Source organism: Wickerhamiella sorbophila (assembly GCF_002251995.1).
Source record: "Wickerhamiella sorbophila strain DS02 chromosome Unknown contig2, whole genome shotgun sequence".
Classification (NCBI taxonomy): domain Eukaryota; kingdom Fungi; phylum Ascomycota; class Dipodascomycetes; order Dipodascales; family Trichomonascaceae; genus Wickerhamiella; species Wickerhamiella sorbophila.
In genome coordinates, this window is record NW_020194005.1 from 2,533,731 (window position 1) to 2,549,961 (window position 16,231).

A 16,231-nucleotide genomic window follows, 5' to 3' on the forward strand; every position below is an offset into this window, starting at 1 on the left:
TCTAGTTTGAAATATAATATTTTACTACTGAAAAAAACTCTATGCCTCTTTATCTGCATTCTTTTCTCTGGGCATAATAAACCAAGGCTTGGAGCTTTCACTGTCGTGGGCCACGGTCTCGCCGTAAACCAAGAATCCAACTTTAGGCTGCAAATTCCAATGGAGATGCACAGTGGCATTGCGACCTTCGAAGCTCTCTTTTACGTCCCAAATCGAATACTTGCTGCGCTCATTTTGCAAAGCCAGCTTAGCATCGGCCTTCGAGGTGATGATTTTGTCCCAGAATGTGACTTCGTTGCTGATGTCCTCCCGAGCACCACCGTACTCGGCAGTAAGGTAAACAAAGACTTGCTTTGTGTTCCAATTAAATAAAGGAGAAAGATCTGCATCTAAATCGAAAACAATGCGCACGTTTTCCTTAGGTTTGCCCGTTGAACCAAACCTTCTACTAGTTCTCATGCTCAAGGTCGGCCGGATTCCACCAACCTCGCTTTGGAGACCAAATGCACCGCTAACATAAAGCTGTGCTAGTGATACAATTGCCACAACAACAGAGGCAATAATCACATACGTCGAAAACGTGCTGGATCGCTGCTGAACACGACTGACGAACGAGTGCATGTTAGGTGTCCTATGACTAAGGGGGGGAGCAGTGGTGAAATAGTAAGTAGGCTAGACGTTTATACTTGCTGGCCGCATCCTGCGGGGCATTCGTCCATTTCTTCTGCCCATTGAGACCAGCATGTTGGGTGGGACTTGTGGCCACATCTCAGCAGAACCGTACACAGGCCCTTGACCGGCTGGTTGCAAATGCTGCAGCCGTCCAGCAGCTGTTTGCAGTGCATGCAATACCAAAACCCGACGTCTTTCTGATTCATATTGCCGCTAAGATACGAAGCATTCTCCCCCAGGGAGCGCTGACAACGGTGGCACACTAAATCGACTGTCGTGTCCGGCTGGCCGGCATTGTCTTGCCAAACAGAAGTAACACTCATGATGTGTGCAGCGGGAACAAACGAGGATATAGCCCGCATCTGCTCAATGCAAGCAAATACAGACTCTTCCATCTGATTCCTGGGCACGATATTAGGTAGGTGCGAGAACAAAAGATACATAGCGACCGAAGTGCATGAAAGACCCTCATCAAAGCAATGCAAAATAACCCGCCGAAGGGTAGGCAATAGATCCCACATGTTGTTCATTTGAGAGATGTGGCTGATAAATTGCTGTCTTAGCGAAGTCATACTCTCGCTGTAGCCACGAGGCCACATTGGTCGACGAGAAGAGCTGAGCCTCTGAATATGGTGCATACCTGGTGTCGAAGTCCCCGAGGTGTTCGACACTGCAACTGCTTGCACTGTTTCATATTGTCCAAAGTATGAGGAAGGCTTAATACCAAGCCTAAGTTTCTGAGCCTCAGTAAGGAGTTGATAACTCCCGCTTGGGCCATCAAGCATCTCGGAAGAATCACGGGTAGACGTCGACAGTGTCCGCTCGCCCTGCATCTGTGACTGACGATTTGTAGCATGGACTGCTGCAGTAAGTTTGCTAGCCACAGCACCGTTAAAAGAGCTTGTCTCGCTATTCGCAGAAACTTCACTATTGAAGCTGACTCCTGAACCGTGCCAATCAGCAAAACTCTCACCGGTGACAGCCGTTTGGCTACCAGTAACTGTAGGCGGCCCGCTGCTAGCATCTCCAACTACAACTGACTCTGCATGATCAGCTGTATCGTCTTGTAACAAGAACATTCTGCGTGCCGCTTCTTGTTGTTGCGGTGGCAGTGTTCGCAAAAAGCTTTCTTCGGCAAAATCAACTGTGTTTCCTATTATCCTCCAAAACTGCGCAGTCCTGAATCGACGGGTGTTGTGTGAGATATGTGCATTGTGTCTACAAATCTCACCGAGTCGCTCACCAATTTCTTGGTTGTAAATATAATTCTCGGCGTAGTATTTGAAAACGCACTCCATTTCAGCCGGATAAGGTAAAGTAATAACCGTAGTTGGTATAGTGGCTCTCGATCTGTCCGGATGCTCATCACGGGGAGAAGCGACTCCAGGATGAATTTTATCCCACGATTTTGATTTTACGAGTTCATTAGTTCCAGGCATCAACATGTTATGAGTGGGCACCGAGCTCTGAGGATGCATACCCGCATTAGTGGACTGACCAGGAACATTGACAGCATTGCTGCGAATAAATGAAACAGACTGGTGCCTTTGGAGATGGTTTGGAGTAGGCGGATTCGAGATTGTTTGTGGACTGGGTGCTTTTTTGCCAGAAAAAGAAAACGCGACACAATCATCAGCAGCCCACGCAAACACTGCAGGGGGCCAATTGTCAGATACTCGTGGCTCGTTTTGAACATCGATCTGCAGAAGCTGTTTATCTCTGGAAGAACTCCAGATTTTTCGAGCTGAAATAGCCACCAAATCAGTGATGGCACTTTGATGACCTTCGCACCAATACGTGGGTGTCCAAGGATGCTTCAAATCCCAGTAGGACACACCGAAATCCGTAGGAGACCGCCCGCAAGAAATCACTGCTGAGTTAGCTACTGTTTGCTCGCCTGGCATCCATCTTACTCGGGCAACCGCCGACATTGTTTGAATGGTATATTCTGGTGTGCGCGACTCGGTTGCAAGGTTCCAGACATGAATGGACTTGTCCCGGCCACCTGTTACCAAATAGTTTGAAATTGGATGCCAATTGAGCGACAATCCTTGGTAATGGGCGTTTATTCTTAAATCCGCAGCTGCGGGGTTTCGCACATCCCAGCGCTGGACCATGCCTGAATCGTAGATGACGCCGAACTTTGTTTCGCTGTCGGGCCTTAATTGAGCTTCACGAGCAATATCTCCATCGCGTAGAAAGCTGGAGATTGCTCCTTTTTTGAGGCTGTGACGGAGGTCGTACAGCTTGACGGTGCCATCGCTAGTCGCAGCTAAGAGCAGCGAATTCGGAGAAAAACACAGAGACGTCACGCCACAGTGTAGATTGATGGCCTGGCCAGGGGCCTGAAGAAGATTGCCGCTATTACCAAGAGTTTGGATGGACATAGAGCCGCCCGAATCTGCCAAAGCGATCTGATTGTTGGGACCCCATTGCACGGTGCTTGGGTTGAAGCGAGGCTTTATTTTCATCGCATGGGTAATAGAATTGTTCGAGGTAGACATCAGAACCACCTCTAGCGATTCCTTGGTCAACAAAGCAGCACTTTTGTGGTCTGGGGATGCCGCCATAGCAATAATGGGTGCCCGGGCAGAAAACGAGACGGTTCCGAAACGCTCTGGATCCTCTTCTGTTTTTTGTTGTGGGCGGGTGTAGTAAAGCGCTTTGCCTAAGCGTGAAAGAGATACTTGCGACGCATCGAAAGACAGTAGCCTTCGAGGACGTCTTGCCTCGTCTTCCATCACGTAAACTGGGGCACTGGCGAGCGGGAAAGAAAAAAGATATATATAATATAAAGAGATTAGGCGGACCTAGACGATATCTACGGGAAGTCCGGCAATTGCAGAGTATCGAAGCATGTAAAGACCGCCGTGTTCTAATAGAACGGTGTCGTTACCGCACACAACCGGGTCCAGCCCAGGCTTGGTTACTTTTATAGCCACCGGTTTATCTAGATCGGGTTCATCCACCATGGAAACGGCGCCGTCTGTGTCGTTGAGATTCTGTAAGTCGGAGTGCAACGACAGCAAAAACGAGCTGTCGTACAACTTTTCTTTGATTATAAGCCGTCTCTGCAGGTACTCCTGCTCCTTGGGAGATAGAGGCGTATCAAGCGGCGTCTGGGTACTCCAATAAATAGCGCTTTGGTCAATTTTAGCTAGCCGTGCCCTCAGGTATCCTCTGGCAACAAACTTGGCCCTCTCCAGCTCTGTCTCAACCACTAGCAGCTGCAGTTTGATGTTTTCACCGTCTTGCCCGCTTGATGTGATATCACCTTCGTGCAACAGCAAGGATTTCTCTTCAACAAACTCTATTAGTCCCCGAATCTGGCTCATTACTGTCTCCAAAGTGTCGCCAGCATACGGGAGAACGGTTGGTGCCATGCGTTCGGCCACCCATGCCTTTTTCAGTTCAATAACCGCCCGATTGGCAGCCTGCTCTGATGCATCAGGCTTCTTGCCCAGCCCTGCAATAATGCTGTCAATCGGGTCTCTGATTCGCGACATATTTCAAAGTGGCAGCCCGGTTGGATTCCTGCTGACAATGGACGCGCGGGCAGAGATCGAAGCCAAACGCGAGCGTCTTGCGAAACTTCGAGAACAACGCCAAAGGTTGGCAGCGTCCAAGTCGGTTTCGCCGTCGCCGGAAATAGTCGATGTACCAACCAGAGCTGTGGAAACGCCCGTTTTGGTGTCTCCAGCGCCCAAACCCGAGCTTCAAACCGTGGTCTCGCGGATTTTCTGCACTGAACCGGTTATTTACTACACGAAAAAGATCCAAACAGAAGACCCGGTTGTTGAGGAGCCTGAAATTGAGCAGTTTGAACAGATTGTGGTTGAAGAAAAGCCACTGGAATTGCAGGCACCCCAGCCAGAACAGAAACGGTTTACGATGGAAAGTGACAAAGAAAAGTCGTTTGCCGCTGCCAAGTTTCTGGATAGAGCCTGGAGAATCGTAGCACGAGCCAAGGATTCCGACAATCCCAATAGAACCATCTTCGATCACGCCCCATCCGCCGCTGAATCGCCGTTTCGCCCGGGCCCCGTGTTTACTGGCCCTCAAGCAACTGTATCATCGCTCGAGTGGGCGCCCAAGCAGCCCGACGTGTTTGCTGTTTCATTCCGTCAAATTAATGAGGGTATTTCTGGCCAAAGTTTCGTTTGTGTTTGGAACCTGCGCGCTCCGTCTGAACCAGAGTACACACTATTGTCCAACACGGACGTTTTAGTTGTGAAATTTGCCCCATCCCAGCAATATATTTATGGCGCCGGATTCAATGGCCGCATTCTTGCATGGGATCTTCGGCAAGGCCATTTCAAACTGCTGCCGTTTCTGAAATCAACCGAGGATGGTCATGTCTTTCCGGTGAAAGCGTTGACAGTAACGGGCACAAGTTTGCTAAGCTGCGCAGAAGATGGCACATTCTGTTCGTGGGCTCCAGATCTGTTGACCAAGCCTCAGTACAAAATCACACTGACGAGCTCGTCCAGTATTCTTGACGGGCTTGGACCTAGTGCCCCCACGGCTTTGGCGGTCCATCCGCACGATAATACACAATATGTGCTTGGAACTTTGGACGGATCGCTGTATCGTGGTTTTTCAGTCGAGACCGTAACCACTCCTGCTGGAATCAAAGGCGAGGCGTTTGGCCAAGATGGCGAACGTCATAGTGCGGGAATCACAGCTTTGAGCTTTAGACAAAGCAATCAAACGACGAATACAATGGCCTTTATGCTTTCAGCTGGACTGGACTGGGTCATTAAATTATGGAGTGTGCCTTTGGAAGGCACGGCAAAATGCGTTGCAACAATCTATATGGACGACATCACATCTGACATTGCATGGGCACCAAACCACCCTTCCATATTTGCCAGTGCATGCCAGGATGTAGTGCAGATCTGGGATTTGAACAAGAGCCGTGACACAGCAGTCTGTAGCCACAAGTTCCCATGGCCGGTGTCACGTATTGCATGGAACCTTAATCGGAAACTCGCAGTTGGAGGTGTGGACGGGACTATACAGGTTTGTGAGGTCGCTGATGATGTATTCGAACACGACGACATGAGCTGGTCGAAATTTAATGACAAATTTAAATAATTATTTCTGCTGTATACGAATATCGGAGAATGCAGATCTTTGATGGAGTTTGACTTGGCCCTTTGCTGCCATTGACAGCATCTCTGCGAACGCCGCTGCCTTTTGCACCCGGCTCGAGCCTATTGATTGGAAGATGGCTGGTCCCTTTTCAAGAGCAGTCTCAAGAGCATCTCTAGCTTTTCTCGCCTCGACTTCCATGGCGCCTGCATCTTCAAGTGGCGGTAGTGGAGCCACTGCACTAGGGGAGACGGGAACGTCTTCCTCTTCTTCCATAGCATCACTATTATCGAAATCAGCAGTCTGGTCCAGCTCGGGGATATCGAAATCTTCATCGGCATCGTCGGATCCTAAAAGACGGCGACGTTTGATCTCGGTGCGAATATAGTCTGGATCAAGCAGTTTGTCGATAACTGAAAACACTGGAGATGTCAATGTCGGCGGGTTGGTAAGAATCTTGTCCGCCGGACGACACGGTAAAGCAGCGGTTGTTTCTGCATCTAGAGGAGCTAGCTTCTTGACGGCTGGCCGCTTTTTCGCCCGGGTCTTTGGCTGGGGGATTTCCGGGTCACTATCAACAATCATAATGTCCTGCATTTGCTCGTCACCCAAGGGAGTCGAGACCTCCGGGGGAGGAGACGAGTCGCCCAACGAAACGTCCATGTCGAAATCACCTAGATCTGACAAAACGTTTTCGGTGAGGTCGAGACGACTCAATATTTGCTCGTCTGTTTCGGACTGCCGAAGAATGCTCTCGTCAAGCTCGTTGTCACCTTCACCACGACGAGTTACCAGATCAACCGACTGGTCGACATCGATTCCCAGCTCGCTGCTTCCAATCTCACTGCTGGCGACCTGCGAGTGCGTCAGGGTGTCCGTCGTGTTTATTTTGGCAAGTACCTGGTCAAGATTGAGGTCCTGGGGTAGCAAGTCCACGATCTGGGACGGCTGAGAAGCAAGAGTAAGTTCCGAGCTGTCTGGTCTTGTGACCAGGTCAATCTCATTCTGGCTGAACAGCTTGATCAGGCCCCGGTTTGTTTCGTTCGAGTCTTCCAGCAAAATGTGTCCTTTCCGGTTCACGACGGTGGCCAGCCCGTAAAGCAGCTGGCTTTCGACCCGTAGAGACACTCCTCCGACCTTTTTCCGCAGCAGCTGTCGTGTGTTTTCCTCAACATCAACCCTTTGCAGCTCCTGACGCGTCAGTTTCTTGTCTGTCGTCGACACCAGCCACACGGGCTCTAAATCTCGCGGCAGATTCATCGATGGTGGATTACGCGACGCGCACGCCGTCGGATAATTAGCTAAAGGTGCTGGACGCACGCGAGGGGTGTTGGGACAATTGCCTATGCAGCTTGACCATTAACCCCGCAGCAACGGTGCAATTTGCCCGCAGCTCTTAATATGGACAGCAAAGATAACGATATTCACACAGTAAACCCGCGGGAGCTCGTCGGACCCTGGGATTTTAAAGAGAGGCAGTATCTGCCCGCTTTGACATGGTCGCAAAAGCTGAACTTTGTCCGCGTAATGGGCTCTGTGCCCTTCCGGGTTGTATGGTGGACCATCAAGTACTTTATGCCCGGAGGGTACCGCCCCGTGAGGTACAAACGGCGGATTATGAACCTGGTCATGGCCTACACCCTGAACGCGCTGTCTCTCCCGGAGTTACGCTTGATTCTGCCCGTGGTACCCCTGCGCAGGTTCTTGGAGAGTCGGGCCCTCCGGGCCTTCGCTGGTCTGCCCAATTTCAACCACTACTTCCACGCGGATGACACTAGTGCCCGGTGGATCACTGAGGTTAACGGACGCCGCAAGGAGGATCCAGTGATTTTGTACCTGCACGGCGGTGGGTTCTTCTTGAAGACAATGCCCGAGCAAATCACTTGGATGTGCAAGCTTGTGGAAGCGCTGCCCCAGCACAGACTGTCTGTACTTGAATTGGACTACACAGTGAGTCCCCAGGGCCAGTACCCCGTCCAATTGAACGAGGCCCTTAGTGTGTACAAAGAGCTCACCAAGACCTGTTCCAAAATTATCATTCTCGGCGACTCGGCAGGTGGCAACTTGGCTTCCAGTCTCACGGCCCACATGGTCAAGAACAATTCGCCGCTTCCGCGCCCCTGGAGTGTCGTCTTAGTTTCTGCGTGGACTGAGTTCGACAGGGTGGATGGCTCAGCTATCACCAACAAAGACTACGATTACTTGAACCTGGACAATAACGACACCCTCACCATGTACTACGCAGGTACCAGAGACAACCTCAAGAACCCCTATGTTAACATGTGGGTTGGTGGTAGCGAGTTCTGGCAGGGCGTTTTCCCTGAGCGGACCATAGCGGTGTGGGGCGATAAGGAGCTCTTTAGAGACGGATGCCGCCGGTTCGCCAAGATGGCCGATATCAAGCACACCTTCGAGGAGCCCAACGGCGTTCATGACGTGTTGATGGTTGGCTTCAGAGCACCGTCCAGCAAGTTCATTACTCAAACCCTTGATAAGTGGCTCTCGGAGCCTGATCGGGTAGCGCCAAAGGCCACTTCGTCCTCTGTTTCTTCTTCTAGATTGTAGACAGTTTTTAGATATTCGTTTCTTCTTCTACAGATTCGCGCCGTTTTGAATAATAGAGTATCCCTGCTCAAGGCAGTCGATGGTTTCGCGCACCAACCGGTCGACGAGCTCCTGGCATGAGGGGATATCGTGAATGAGGCCCTGAGACTGGCCAACGGACCAGATACCAAGATCAACGTCGCCGGTCTCATAAACCTGCTTGCCCTTGGCACCGGCCATCAGATCGCGAATCATGCCGAATTCGAAATTTTTGCCAGAGTCAAGCTCGGCAGCATGGACCTTCTTGGCAACCGCGTTGTTGTAGCAGCGAACAGCATTGTTCAGAGGCTTCAGAAGAAGAGCTGTGTCGGTCTCCTTAGCGGCAACAATGGTCTTTTTGACGTTCTCGTGAACAGGGGCCTCCTTGGTGCACATCCAGCGAGTACCCATATTGACGGCCTGAGCACCCATTGCAAAGGCAGCAGCCGCAGTGCGGCCGTCGGCAAAGCCGCCGCTAGCCAAAATGGGGATGGAGATCTCCTGCCGACAACGGCCAAGCAGAATCAGGGTGGTGATGTCCTCCTCGCCCGGGTGACCAGCGCACTCGAAACCGTCGATGGTAATGGCAGAAACACCGGCCTTTTCAGCCTTGAGTGCATGCTTCAGATTGACACACTTGTGGATAATAATAGCGTTTTTGACCGACTTGAGAACAGGCATAACCGGCTTGGGGTTTCCGGCAGTCTCGAAAATCCAAATCCCCTCGTCTACAGCGACTTGCGCGAACGAAACATAGTCAGGGGGGTTGATAGCGGGCAAAAGAGTGAAGTTAACTCCAAAGACGTTGTTGCCGGAAAGCTCTTTGCACTTGCGGATCTCGGCCCGCAGAGCCTCGGGAGTTGGCTGAGTGAATGCAGTCAGGAACCCCAGAGCACCGGCATTTGCGACAGCAGAGACCATAACAGCGGTGCCTACGTTTTGCATACCGCCCTGCATGAAGGGGACTTTCACGCCGGTCGTGCGCGTCAGCCAAGTATTCAGAGATTTAGCCATTTTTTTGAGGTTTGGCGGGAAAGAGGCGGTGAGCTCGCTATTTATGCAGTAGCCTGAGGTAAGCATCAGCATGTGGGGAATGCGGGGAGCAGCGGACCAGGGTGGTCTGCAAAGTCCAGCTAGGGCCGAGCTCACGGCGATGTAGAAGAGCGCTATCTGATTGAATCAGGCGATTGATTTGTTGCCGAACACTTCAGCGGTGCTCGCGGGCCGTCGGCTACTTTTCACCCTGATCTAACCAACCTCGGCTCGACGCTTACACAGAGAGAGATCATAAGATTTATACGTACAGTAGAAAATTTAGCTATTGAGATGCGCTCTTTTGTCGCGAATGGCCTCACTTGAGACCACTGTGTTTGTGCAATGAGGGTCTCTGTCCAACGATTGGCCTTTGACGACTTTGACAATGTCTTCTTTGTCCAATGTTTCGAACTCGATCAGGCCGTGGGCCAGTCGCTCCAGTTCGACGCTTTTTTCTGAAAGCATAGAACGGGTGCGGTTTTCGGACTCAACCAATAGCGAGCGGATCTCGTCTTCAGCCATGTGGCGGGTCGACGCTGACCACTCCGACCACTCTTCGCCCAGAGAGATGGGGCCAATCTTCTCGGACATGCCGTACAGAGTGACCATAGCCCTGGCGACTGATGTCGCATTCTTGAGATCCGAAGAGCAGCCTGAAGTGACGTTCTCGGGACCATTGATCATCTCTTCGGCGATACGGCCGCCCATGCAAACGTCCAGTCGAGCCTTGAGCTCGGTCAGGGTCTGGTCGTACTTGTCCAGCTCGGGCAGCTGGAACGTGATGCCCAGCGCCCGTCCTCTGGGCAAGATGGTGGCCTTGTAGAGTGGAGTGGCGCCAGGGGTATAAAGTGCCATAATAGCATGGCCCGCCTCGTGGAAGGCTGTGTTCTTGCGAGTCTCCTCGGTCATAACCATAGTGCGGCGCTCACCACCCAGAAGAATCTTGTCTTTGGCCCATTCGAAATGGTTCATATTGACTGTCAAGGCCTTTTCTTTGGAGGCATGCAGAGCTGCTTGGTTTACGAGGTTCATCAAATCGGCACCCGAGAATCCTGGAGTGCCTCTGGCCAGATTCATCACGTTTACATTGTTTGAAATCTCAACATTCTTCATGTGGTGGTTGAGGATAGCAGCACGGCCACGAACATCAGGAAGCTCGACATTGACAATCTTGTCAAACCGTCCCGGACGAGTCAACGCCTTGTCAAGCAATTCAGGGAAATTGGTGGCCGCCAAGAAAATGACTCCACTTGTTTGGTTGAACCCATCGAGATCAACCAGCAGCTGGTTTAACGTCTGCTTGGAGTACGCCTGGTCCTTGGGATTACGCTTTCCTCCAATGGCATCGAGCTCATCGATAAACACAATGGCCGGAGCGGCTTTGCGGGCAGCACCAAACAATGCACGAATACGTTTGGCACCAATACCCACATAAAGCTCATCGAACTCAGATCCAGACATAAAAAAGAACGGCACGCCAGCCTCACCGGCGACGGCTCGCGCCAACAGCGTTTTACCTGTTCCTGGGGGGCCGGTCAACAGCACACCCTTGGGTAGCTTGCCACCGAGGCCGGTGAACTTTGAAGGGTCCTTGAGGAACTCGACAATTTCTTCAAGCTCCTCACGAGCCTCATCGACACCCTGGACATCACTGAAACGCACTTTTGACTTTTCGCCCCGCACATTATCGAGTTTGGCAGCACCCAAATCTTGGCCGGCAGCACCCTTGATTATGCTCGAAGATTCCGTCAAAAAGGAGAAACCGAGGTTGATCGCATACAGAGCTAGACCCATGGGCAACAACCATTTAATCCACTTCAGCAGCATGGCCATTGGTTTCTCAGAAACCACGACATGCACAGGATCAAGCGTCGTACCTCTTTGGCTAGTGCCTTCGACATTGAACGGGTTTGCTCCAACTTGACCAGCTGTTGATGCAGTCCTCGCAAACCGCTGCTCGGCCTCTGCTGCTTTCGTGGTGTGGCCGAGGTTTCGCAATGCTTGAACGTAGAGCCCGTCGCACTCGGGATTACGGGCGACCCCGGGTGACTCGTACCGAGATACTACAAGTTGCGGGTAACTTGCCGCCAAAAGTGTGCGATAAAAACTTGCCTGGGCCTCAGCGTCGCTTAATGATCTGTTGGCCGCTTGCTCCTTACTGGCCAACTGCTGGCTCGAGGTGGCCACTCCACCGGCCGGTGGTGTCTGGCTCGTCGGGGTAGGGCCCCAAAATAGCGACCGGGCTGGCTGATGAAACACGTTCTGTCGAGCCAAACGGCTCATCAAAAGCCGCCCAGCATTCGTCCGCATCACGTTTGAACGCAACATCGTTTAATTCCACTAAATGCCCGACTGTGGCGTTCCTGGGTGTGTGTGTTCTCGAACGTAAAGGATAAGCAGACTGGGATGGAAGATATTACTCAAATCGTGATGGGGGGAGGGTGCTGGGGTATGGGGTATACGGAGGGTAGCTATGGAAAAAAAGGCTTTGGGAATAGCTGCTGCGGTAGCTGCTGATTTTCGGGGGCGCTGGCAGTTGATGCGGTACTATAAGTGCTTTGGGCTCCTAGAAAACAGGCGCTATGTCCGGGCCGGGTAACGGATTTGTCAACTCTGCCTTGTGCCTTTCACCGAAAAATGAATGTGACCGAGGTGAGGACGACAATGAAGGAGCTGGACAATGCACCGAGCGTTGACCGGCTCCTAGAAATCTTGGAGTCGCTCAATAGTGATTTCAAGCCCACCGAGTCGCTGCTCCGCGAGACAAAGCTGGGTGTGGCCGTGAATAAATTGCGCACGCACACTGATTCCAGAGTGGCCACGCTTGTAAAGACAATGATTTCGCGCTGGAAGGACCAAGTGTCTGCGCAGAAGCAAGCACAGGCGCGTCTCAAGGCGAAAAGTGCCAGTAAACCGGCCAGCGAGACCGCGGCCAAGCCCGAAGCTAAAGCCGACTCCCGAGCAAGCTTCAAGGCCGACAAACCACGCAATGCCAAAAACGACGGCATCTCCACAAACATTTATCCTGACAAAGTACGCAATAGCTGCGTCGATGTGATCTATACTGCATTGGCGGTTGATTCGACCGAGCAACCCCAGGTCATTCTCGAGGCGGCCAAGCGGGTAGAGGGCGCTGTGTATGCCCACGAAAAGAGCGCGACTCCAACCTACCGCACCAAAATGCGATCGCTGTTCATGAATCTCAAAGACCCCAAGAACCCTGGTCTCAGAACCCGCGTGGTGTCCGGAGACATCAGCGCTGAGAGACTGCGCACGATGACGCCGCAAGAAATGGCGCCCGAAGAACTGAAAAAAGAAATCGAGCAAATCGAAAAACAAAACCTGTTCAAGGCACAAGGAGCCAAAGAACAACGAGCAGTCACCGACCGATTCACCTGTGGAAAATGTAAACAAAAGAAGGTCTCCTACTACCAGATGCAGACCCGTAGTGCAGACGAGCCGCTAACGACATTTTGCACCTGCGAAAACTGCGGAAATCGCTGGAAATTCAGTTAATGTCCATAATACCAATAATCGCCTAAACCCGCCTGCTTGGTCATCCGATCCCTTGCCATCGCGACTATGTCGGGACACAAGCTCAAATGCGGCCTGGAGGTCCACGCACAACTGCTCACGAAGCAGAAGTTGTTTTCGTCGACGAGTACGAGTTTCCATGCGCCACCCAATACCCGAGTGTCGTACTACGACGCTGCGCTGCCGGGCACGCAGCCGAGGTTCAACTACGATTGTTTGAGGCTTGCCCTCACTGCGGCAGCCGCGCTCAACTGCGACGTCAAACGCTCGTTCAGTTTCGACCGCAAGCATTACATGTACCCTGATCAACCCGCGGGGTATCAAATAACCCAGCATTTCGAGCCGTTTGCCATGGGAGGGTTTCTTGATGTGATGGCCCGCGACTACTCGAAACCGCGGGGCCACCCCACCACGCGAGTTAACATTAAGCAAATTCAAATTGAGCAGGATACCGCCAAGACAATCTACGTTGATAACGTGTCCCAGGTGGACCTCAATCGCACAAACACTGGTCTTATTGAGCTGGTAACTGAGCCTGATCTGCCTACGGCGGAGTCTGCTGGTGTGTTTGTGAAAAAACTTCAGACTTTGTTGAGACATCTGGGGGTGTGCAATGGTGAAATGGAAACAGGAGCTATGCGTGTCGATGTCAACGTTAGCGTCGATGATGGAGAGCGTTGTGAGATCAAGAACCTGTTCAGCACCAGTGCGGTGGTGGCAGCTATCAAGGCTGAGTTCAACCGTCAAATCAGAGACATTGAAAGCGGCAAAGTGATCTCAAGCGAAACTCGAGGATGGGATGGTAAAGAGACTTGGAAACTTCGTGGCAAAGAGGGATCAATAGACTACCGCTACATGCCCGATCCCGAACTTCCAGTCGTGAGACTCCCAGATTCTATAGTCGAAAAGATTCGCAGGTCAATGCCGGCTCTACCTGATCAAGTTCTCGACGAACTTGTGGCTGCGCCTTATAACGTTCCTTTGGTTGATGCCAAAACGTTAATGGATCATGGGATGCGATACGTCAATTTCTACCGCGACTCACATGCCTTATTTACCAAATCTGGCGGTAAGAAGACCAGTATAGTGTCAAATTGGCTCGTTCACCGCTGGCTCGGCCAAACTGAAACGCAGGTGTTCCCTTCTGTTCAAGTATTCACGGACCTTTTGATAGCCATGGACAAGGGCGAGATCACATCGACTTCAGCCAAACTTATCTTGAAGCATTTGGTTGGATTAGCAGAGTCCAATGAGCTCACTCCAGACGTTACAATCAAGAGCATTATTGATGAGTTTGATCTGGGGACTGCCGAAGCTGACGACCAGTTGGATGCTGTGTGTGCTGGCGTTATTGAAGAGAACCCTGACGCTGCCAACCGCTATCGCTCTGGTAAGAGGAACGCCGTTTCTTTCCTTTTAGGTGCTACAATGAAGGCCACACAAGGCACTTATAGTCCGGCTCAAGTTAAATCCGCTTTGGAACGACTTTTAAAGAATTAATGTACATAGCCGCATATGCTTCCCAATATATATTATTATTTTTGGTAGTGATTAAGGGCCCAGAGTCTGCAATGACCACTCTCGTTACCCGCGCTCAGCATCTGCCCACCGGGGGCGAAGGCCAGCGAGGTAACTCTTCCAAGAGGCGTGCTTGAGGTCGGCCAGTTCTTGAACACTGTGAAAGAGGGCACGTGCACCAGTCTCAGTGCATCGCGTTTCGCCCTTGATGCAATCACCAAGATTTGTCCGTCGGGACTGAATTTCATGGACGAAATGGTTGTGACCAAATTGTCAATTACAAAATGTGGCTCATAGCTCTCAGGTTCATCCTCTGACATCTTCATACCACGTTTCGGGTTTGAAAGATCATAAACGTTTATCATACCATTAGATGCTCCAACCGCACACCACCGGCCCGATCTTGCGATCCGAGTGACACCAACGGCACCAACATCCTTCCACCGCTTGATAAATTGTCTGCTCTCTACGCTCCACTCATAGATATCGCCATGGGTACTTGCAATTGTAACAATGCCATCGGCCCCCCAGAATATGTCGGCAATGACGCCGTCGATCTTTGCACCGGCAACCCACTGACCATTATCAGCACCCAAAACGTTCATCCAGCCGCCACTTCCAATCAGGCCAACATATTGACCACATGGTGAAAGGACAAAATTTTCCATACTCTGCTGAGTTTGGCCGTGGCCGTACATTCTTGTGATTTTCTCAACTCCTCCCGTCTCCAAGTTCCAGATATATAAATAACGACGGCGACCACCCGCAAACACTCTCTTCCCATCGAGATGGAACAATGCCGTTTGGAAGGGCGAGTCCCTGATATGGAGACTGGTAGCAACCGGGTTTACTTTACCATCAATGTGATAGATTCGGAGAGTGCGATCGTAGCCACCTGAAAGGACCAGAGGGTGGGTAGGGTGGAAATCAAGAGTTTGAATGGCTGATTTCGATGGGTGCTGGCGATTGACATCTTGAAGTCTGGTGATATCAATATCAGAGGTAGGCAGCATCTTGCGCATGACGGTAGAGATATAGCTCGTCTTTTGAGCAAGCAGCTGATCAAGAGGAGTGACTGTATCATCACCATCGACGTCCGAATCAGAGCCTTCGGGACCGTTGCTCAGAGTCCACGATGGTGCTGGATTCATTTTGAGGAAGCGAGCCCGGAGACGGCGTTCGTATTCTCGGCCAGAGATCAGGGACTCGGATTCGGTCAGACGTAGTTTTTTCAGTTTAGATGCAGAAGTCAACGAGACCGTGAGCTTCTCATCATCGCTATCCATCCACACATCGCTCATATCCGAATCATCATCCTTTGAGTCCTCAGACTCCGAAATCTGGTTGTCAGAATCAGGATTAGCACCATCATCTACAAAGAATAAGTTATCGCCGGGGACTCCATCAAGATCTGGGTCCTCTTCCGCTTCCGATTCGCTGGCCTCGGAATCTTCAATTCTGAAATCGGTCAGGGCCTTGTCGAAACTTTCGATATCTCCAAAAACCAGCTTCTCGAGCTCGAGTTCCTCTTTGGATTTCTCGATCGACATTGAAAAAAAATAAAAAAAAGATTATCTAATCGACTTTTGGAGTATTTCAGCTTTGGCACTCGGTCTCTGGGCTGAAATCATCATAAGCCTGAGCTGAGCTGTATTTGAGATTTTTTTTTACTCTGTAAGTACAAGACTTGTCTAGACTCTATATACACCCTTAAAGTACTAGTCATTGGCCGTTTTTATTGCGTGCTTACCTACCCCAGCTCTCACCATATGATCGCACATTGCTGGGCTTGGAT

At 51.1% G+C, this 16,231-nt stretch overlaps 11 protein-coding genes across 11 annotated transcripts; 4 read left to right on the forward strand and 7 right to left on the reverse strand.

The window, feature by feature from the left end:
- Positions 1–39: 39 nt before the first annotated feature.
- Positions 40–621, reverse strand: B9G98_04725 (Microsomal signal peptidase subunit 3; the record flags this gene model as incomplete). The annotated part of the gene is made up of 1 exon (XM_024811282.1): positions 40–621. One exon carries the CDS (start codon positions 619–621, stop codon positions 40–42), a length of 582 nt encoding a protein of 193 aa, XP_024667050.1.
- A 59-nt stretch (positions 622–680) lies between these two features.
- On the reverse strand, positions 681–3,413 carry B9G98_04726 (putative WD repeat-containing protein C4F8.11; the record flags this gene model as incomplete). The annotated part of the gene is made up of 1 exon (XM_024811283.1): positions 681–3,413. One exon carries the CDS (start codon positions 3,411–3,413, stop codon positions 681–683), a length of 2,733 nt encoding a protein of 910 aa, XP_024667051.1.
- Positions 3,414–3,482: 69 nt separating this feature from the next.
- Positions 3,483–4,178, reverse strand: B9G98_04727 (DNA replication complex GINS protein SLD5; the record flags this gene model as incomplete). The annotated part of the gene is made up of 1 exon (XM_024811284.1): positions 3,483–4,178. One exon carries the CDS (start codon positions 4,176–4,178, stop codon positions 3,483–3,485), a length of 696 nt encoding a protein of 231 aa, XP_024667052.1.
- Positions 4,179–4,215: 37 nt separating this feature from the next.
- Positions 4,216–5,737, forward strand: B9G98_04728 (Cytoplasmic dynein 1 intermediate chain 1; the record flags this gene model as incomplete). Its single annotated transcript, XM_024811285.1, has 2 exons — positions 4,216–5,628; positions 5,669–5,737. The coding sequence occupies 2 exons, from the start codon at positions 4,216–4,218 to the stop codon at positions 5,735–5,737; spliced, it is 1,482 nt and encodes a 493-aa protein (XP_024667053.1).
- A 32-nt stretch (positions 5,738–5,769) lies between these two features.
- On the reverse strand, positions 5,770–7,026 carry B9G98_04729 (Double-strand-break repair protein rad21-like protein 1; the record flags this gene model as incomplete). The annotated part of the gene is made up of 1 exon (XM_024811286.1): positions 5,770–7,026. The coding sequence occupies one exon, from the start codon at positions 7,024–7,026 to the stop codon at positions 5,770–5,772; it is 1,257 nt and encodes a 418-aa protein (XP_024667054.1).
- Positions 7,027–7,167: 141 nt separating this feature from the next.
- B9G98_04730 (Putative steryl acetyl hydrolase mug81) lies at positions 7,168–8,331 on the forward strand (the record flags this gene model as incomplete). The annotated part of the gene is made up of 1 exon (XM_024811287.1): positions 7,168–8,331. One exon carries the CDS (start codon positions 7,168–7,170, stop codon positions 8,329–8,331), a length of 1,164 nt encoding a protein of 387 aa, XP_024667055.1.
- A 27-nt stretch (positions 8,332–8,358) lies between these two features.
- Positions 8,359–9,363, reverse strand: B9G98_04731 (Nitronate monooxygenase; the record flags this gene model as incomplete). The annotated part of the gene is made up of 1 exon (XM_024811288.1): positions 8,359–9,363. One exon carries the CDS (start codon positions 9,361–9,363, stop codon positions 8,359–8,361), a length of 1,005 nt encoding a protein of 334 aa, XP_024667056.1.
- Positions 9,364–9,663: 300 nt separating this feature from the next.
- Positions 9,664–11,712, reverse strand: B9G98_04732 (Mitochondrial inner membrane i-AAA protease supercomplex subunit YME1; the record flags this gene model as incomplete). Its single annotated transcript, XM_024811289.1, has 1 exon — positions 9,664–11,712. The coding sequence occupies one exon, from the start codon at positions 11,710–11,712 to the stop codon at positions 9,664–9,666; it is 2,049 nt and encodes a 682-aa protein (XP_024667057.1).
- A 309-nt stretch (positions 11,713–12,021) lies between these two features.
- On the forward strand, positions 12,022–12,900 carry B9G98_04733 (Transcription elongation factor S-II; the record flags this gene model as incomplete). Its single annotated transcript, XM_024811290.1, has 1 exon — positions 12,022–12,900. The coding sequence occupies one exon, from the start codon at positions 12,022–12,024 to the stop codon at positions 12,898–12,900; it is 879 nt and encodes a 292-aa protein (XP_024667058.1).
- A 66-nt stretch (positions 12,901–12,966) lies between these two features.
- B9G98_04734 (Glutamyl-tRNA(Gln) amidotransferase subunit B, mitochondrial) lies at positions 12,967–14,418 on the forward strand (the record flags this gene model as incomplete). The annotated part of the gene is made up of 1 exon (XM_024811291.1): positions 12,967–14,418. The coding sequence occupies one exon, from the start codon at positions 12,967–12,969 to the stop codon at positions 14,416–14,418; it is 1,452 nt and encodes a 483-aa protein (XP_024667059.1).
- A 35-nt stretch (positions 14,419–14,453) lies between these two features.
- On the reverse strand, positions 14,454–15,986 carry B9G98_04735 (putative U3 small nucleolar RNA-associated protein 18; the record flags this gene model as incomplete). The annotated part of the gene is made up of 1 exon (XM_024811292.1): positions 14,454–15,986. The coding sequence occupies one exon, from the start codon at positions 15,984–15,986 to the stop codon at positions 14,454–14,456; it is 1,533 nt and encodes a 510-aa protein (XP_024667060.1).
- Between the last annotated feature and the right edge of the window lie 245 nt (positions 15,987–16,231).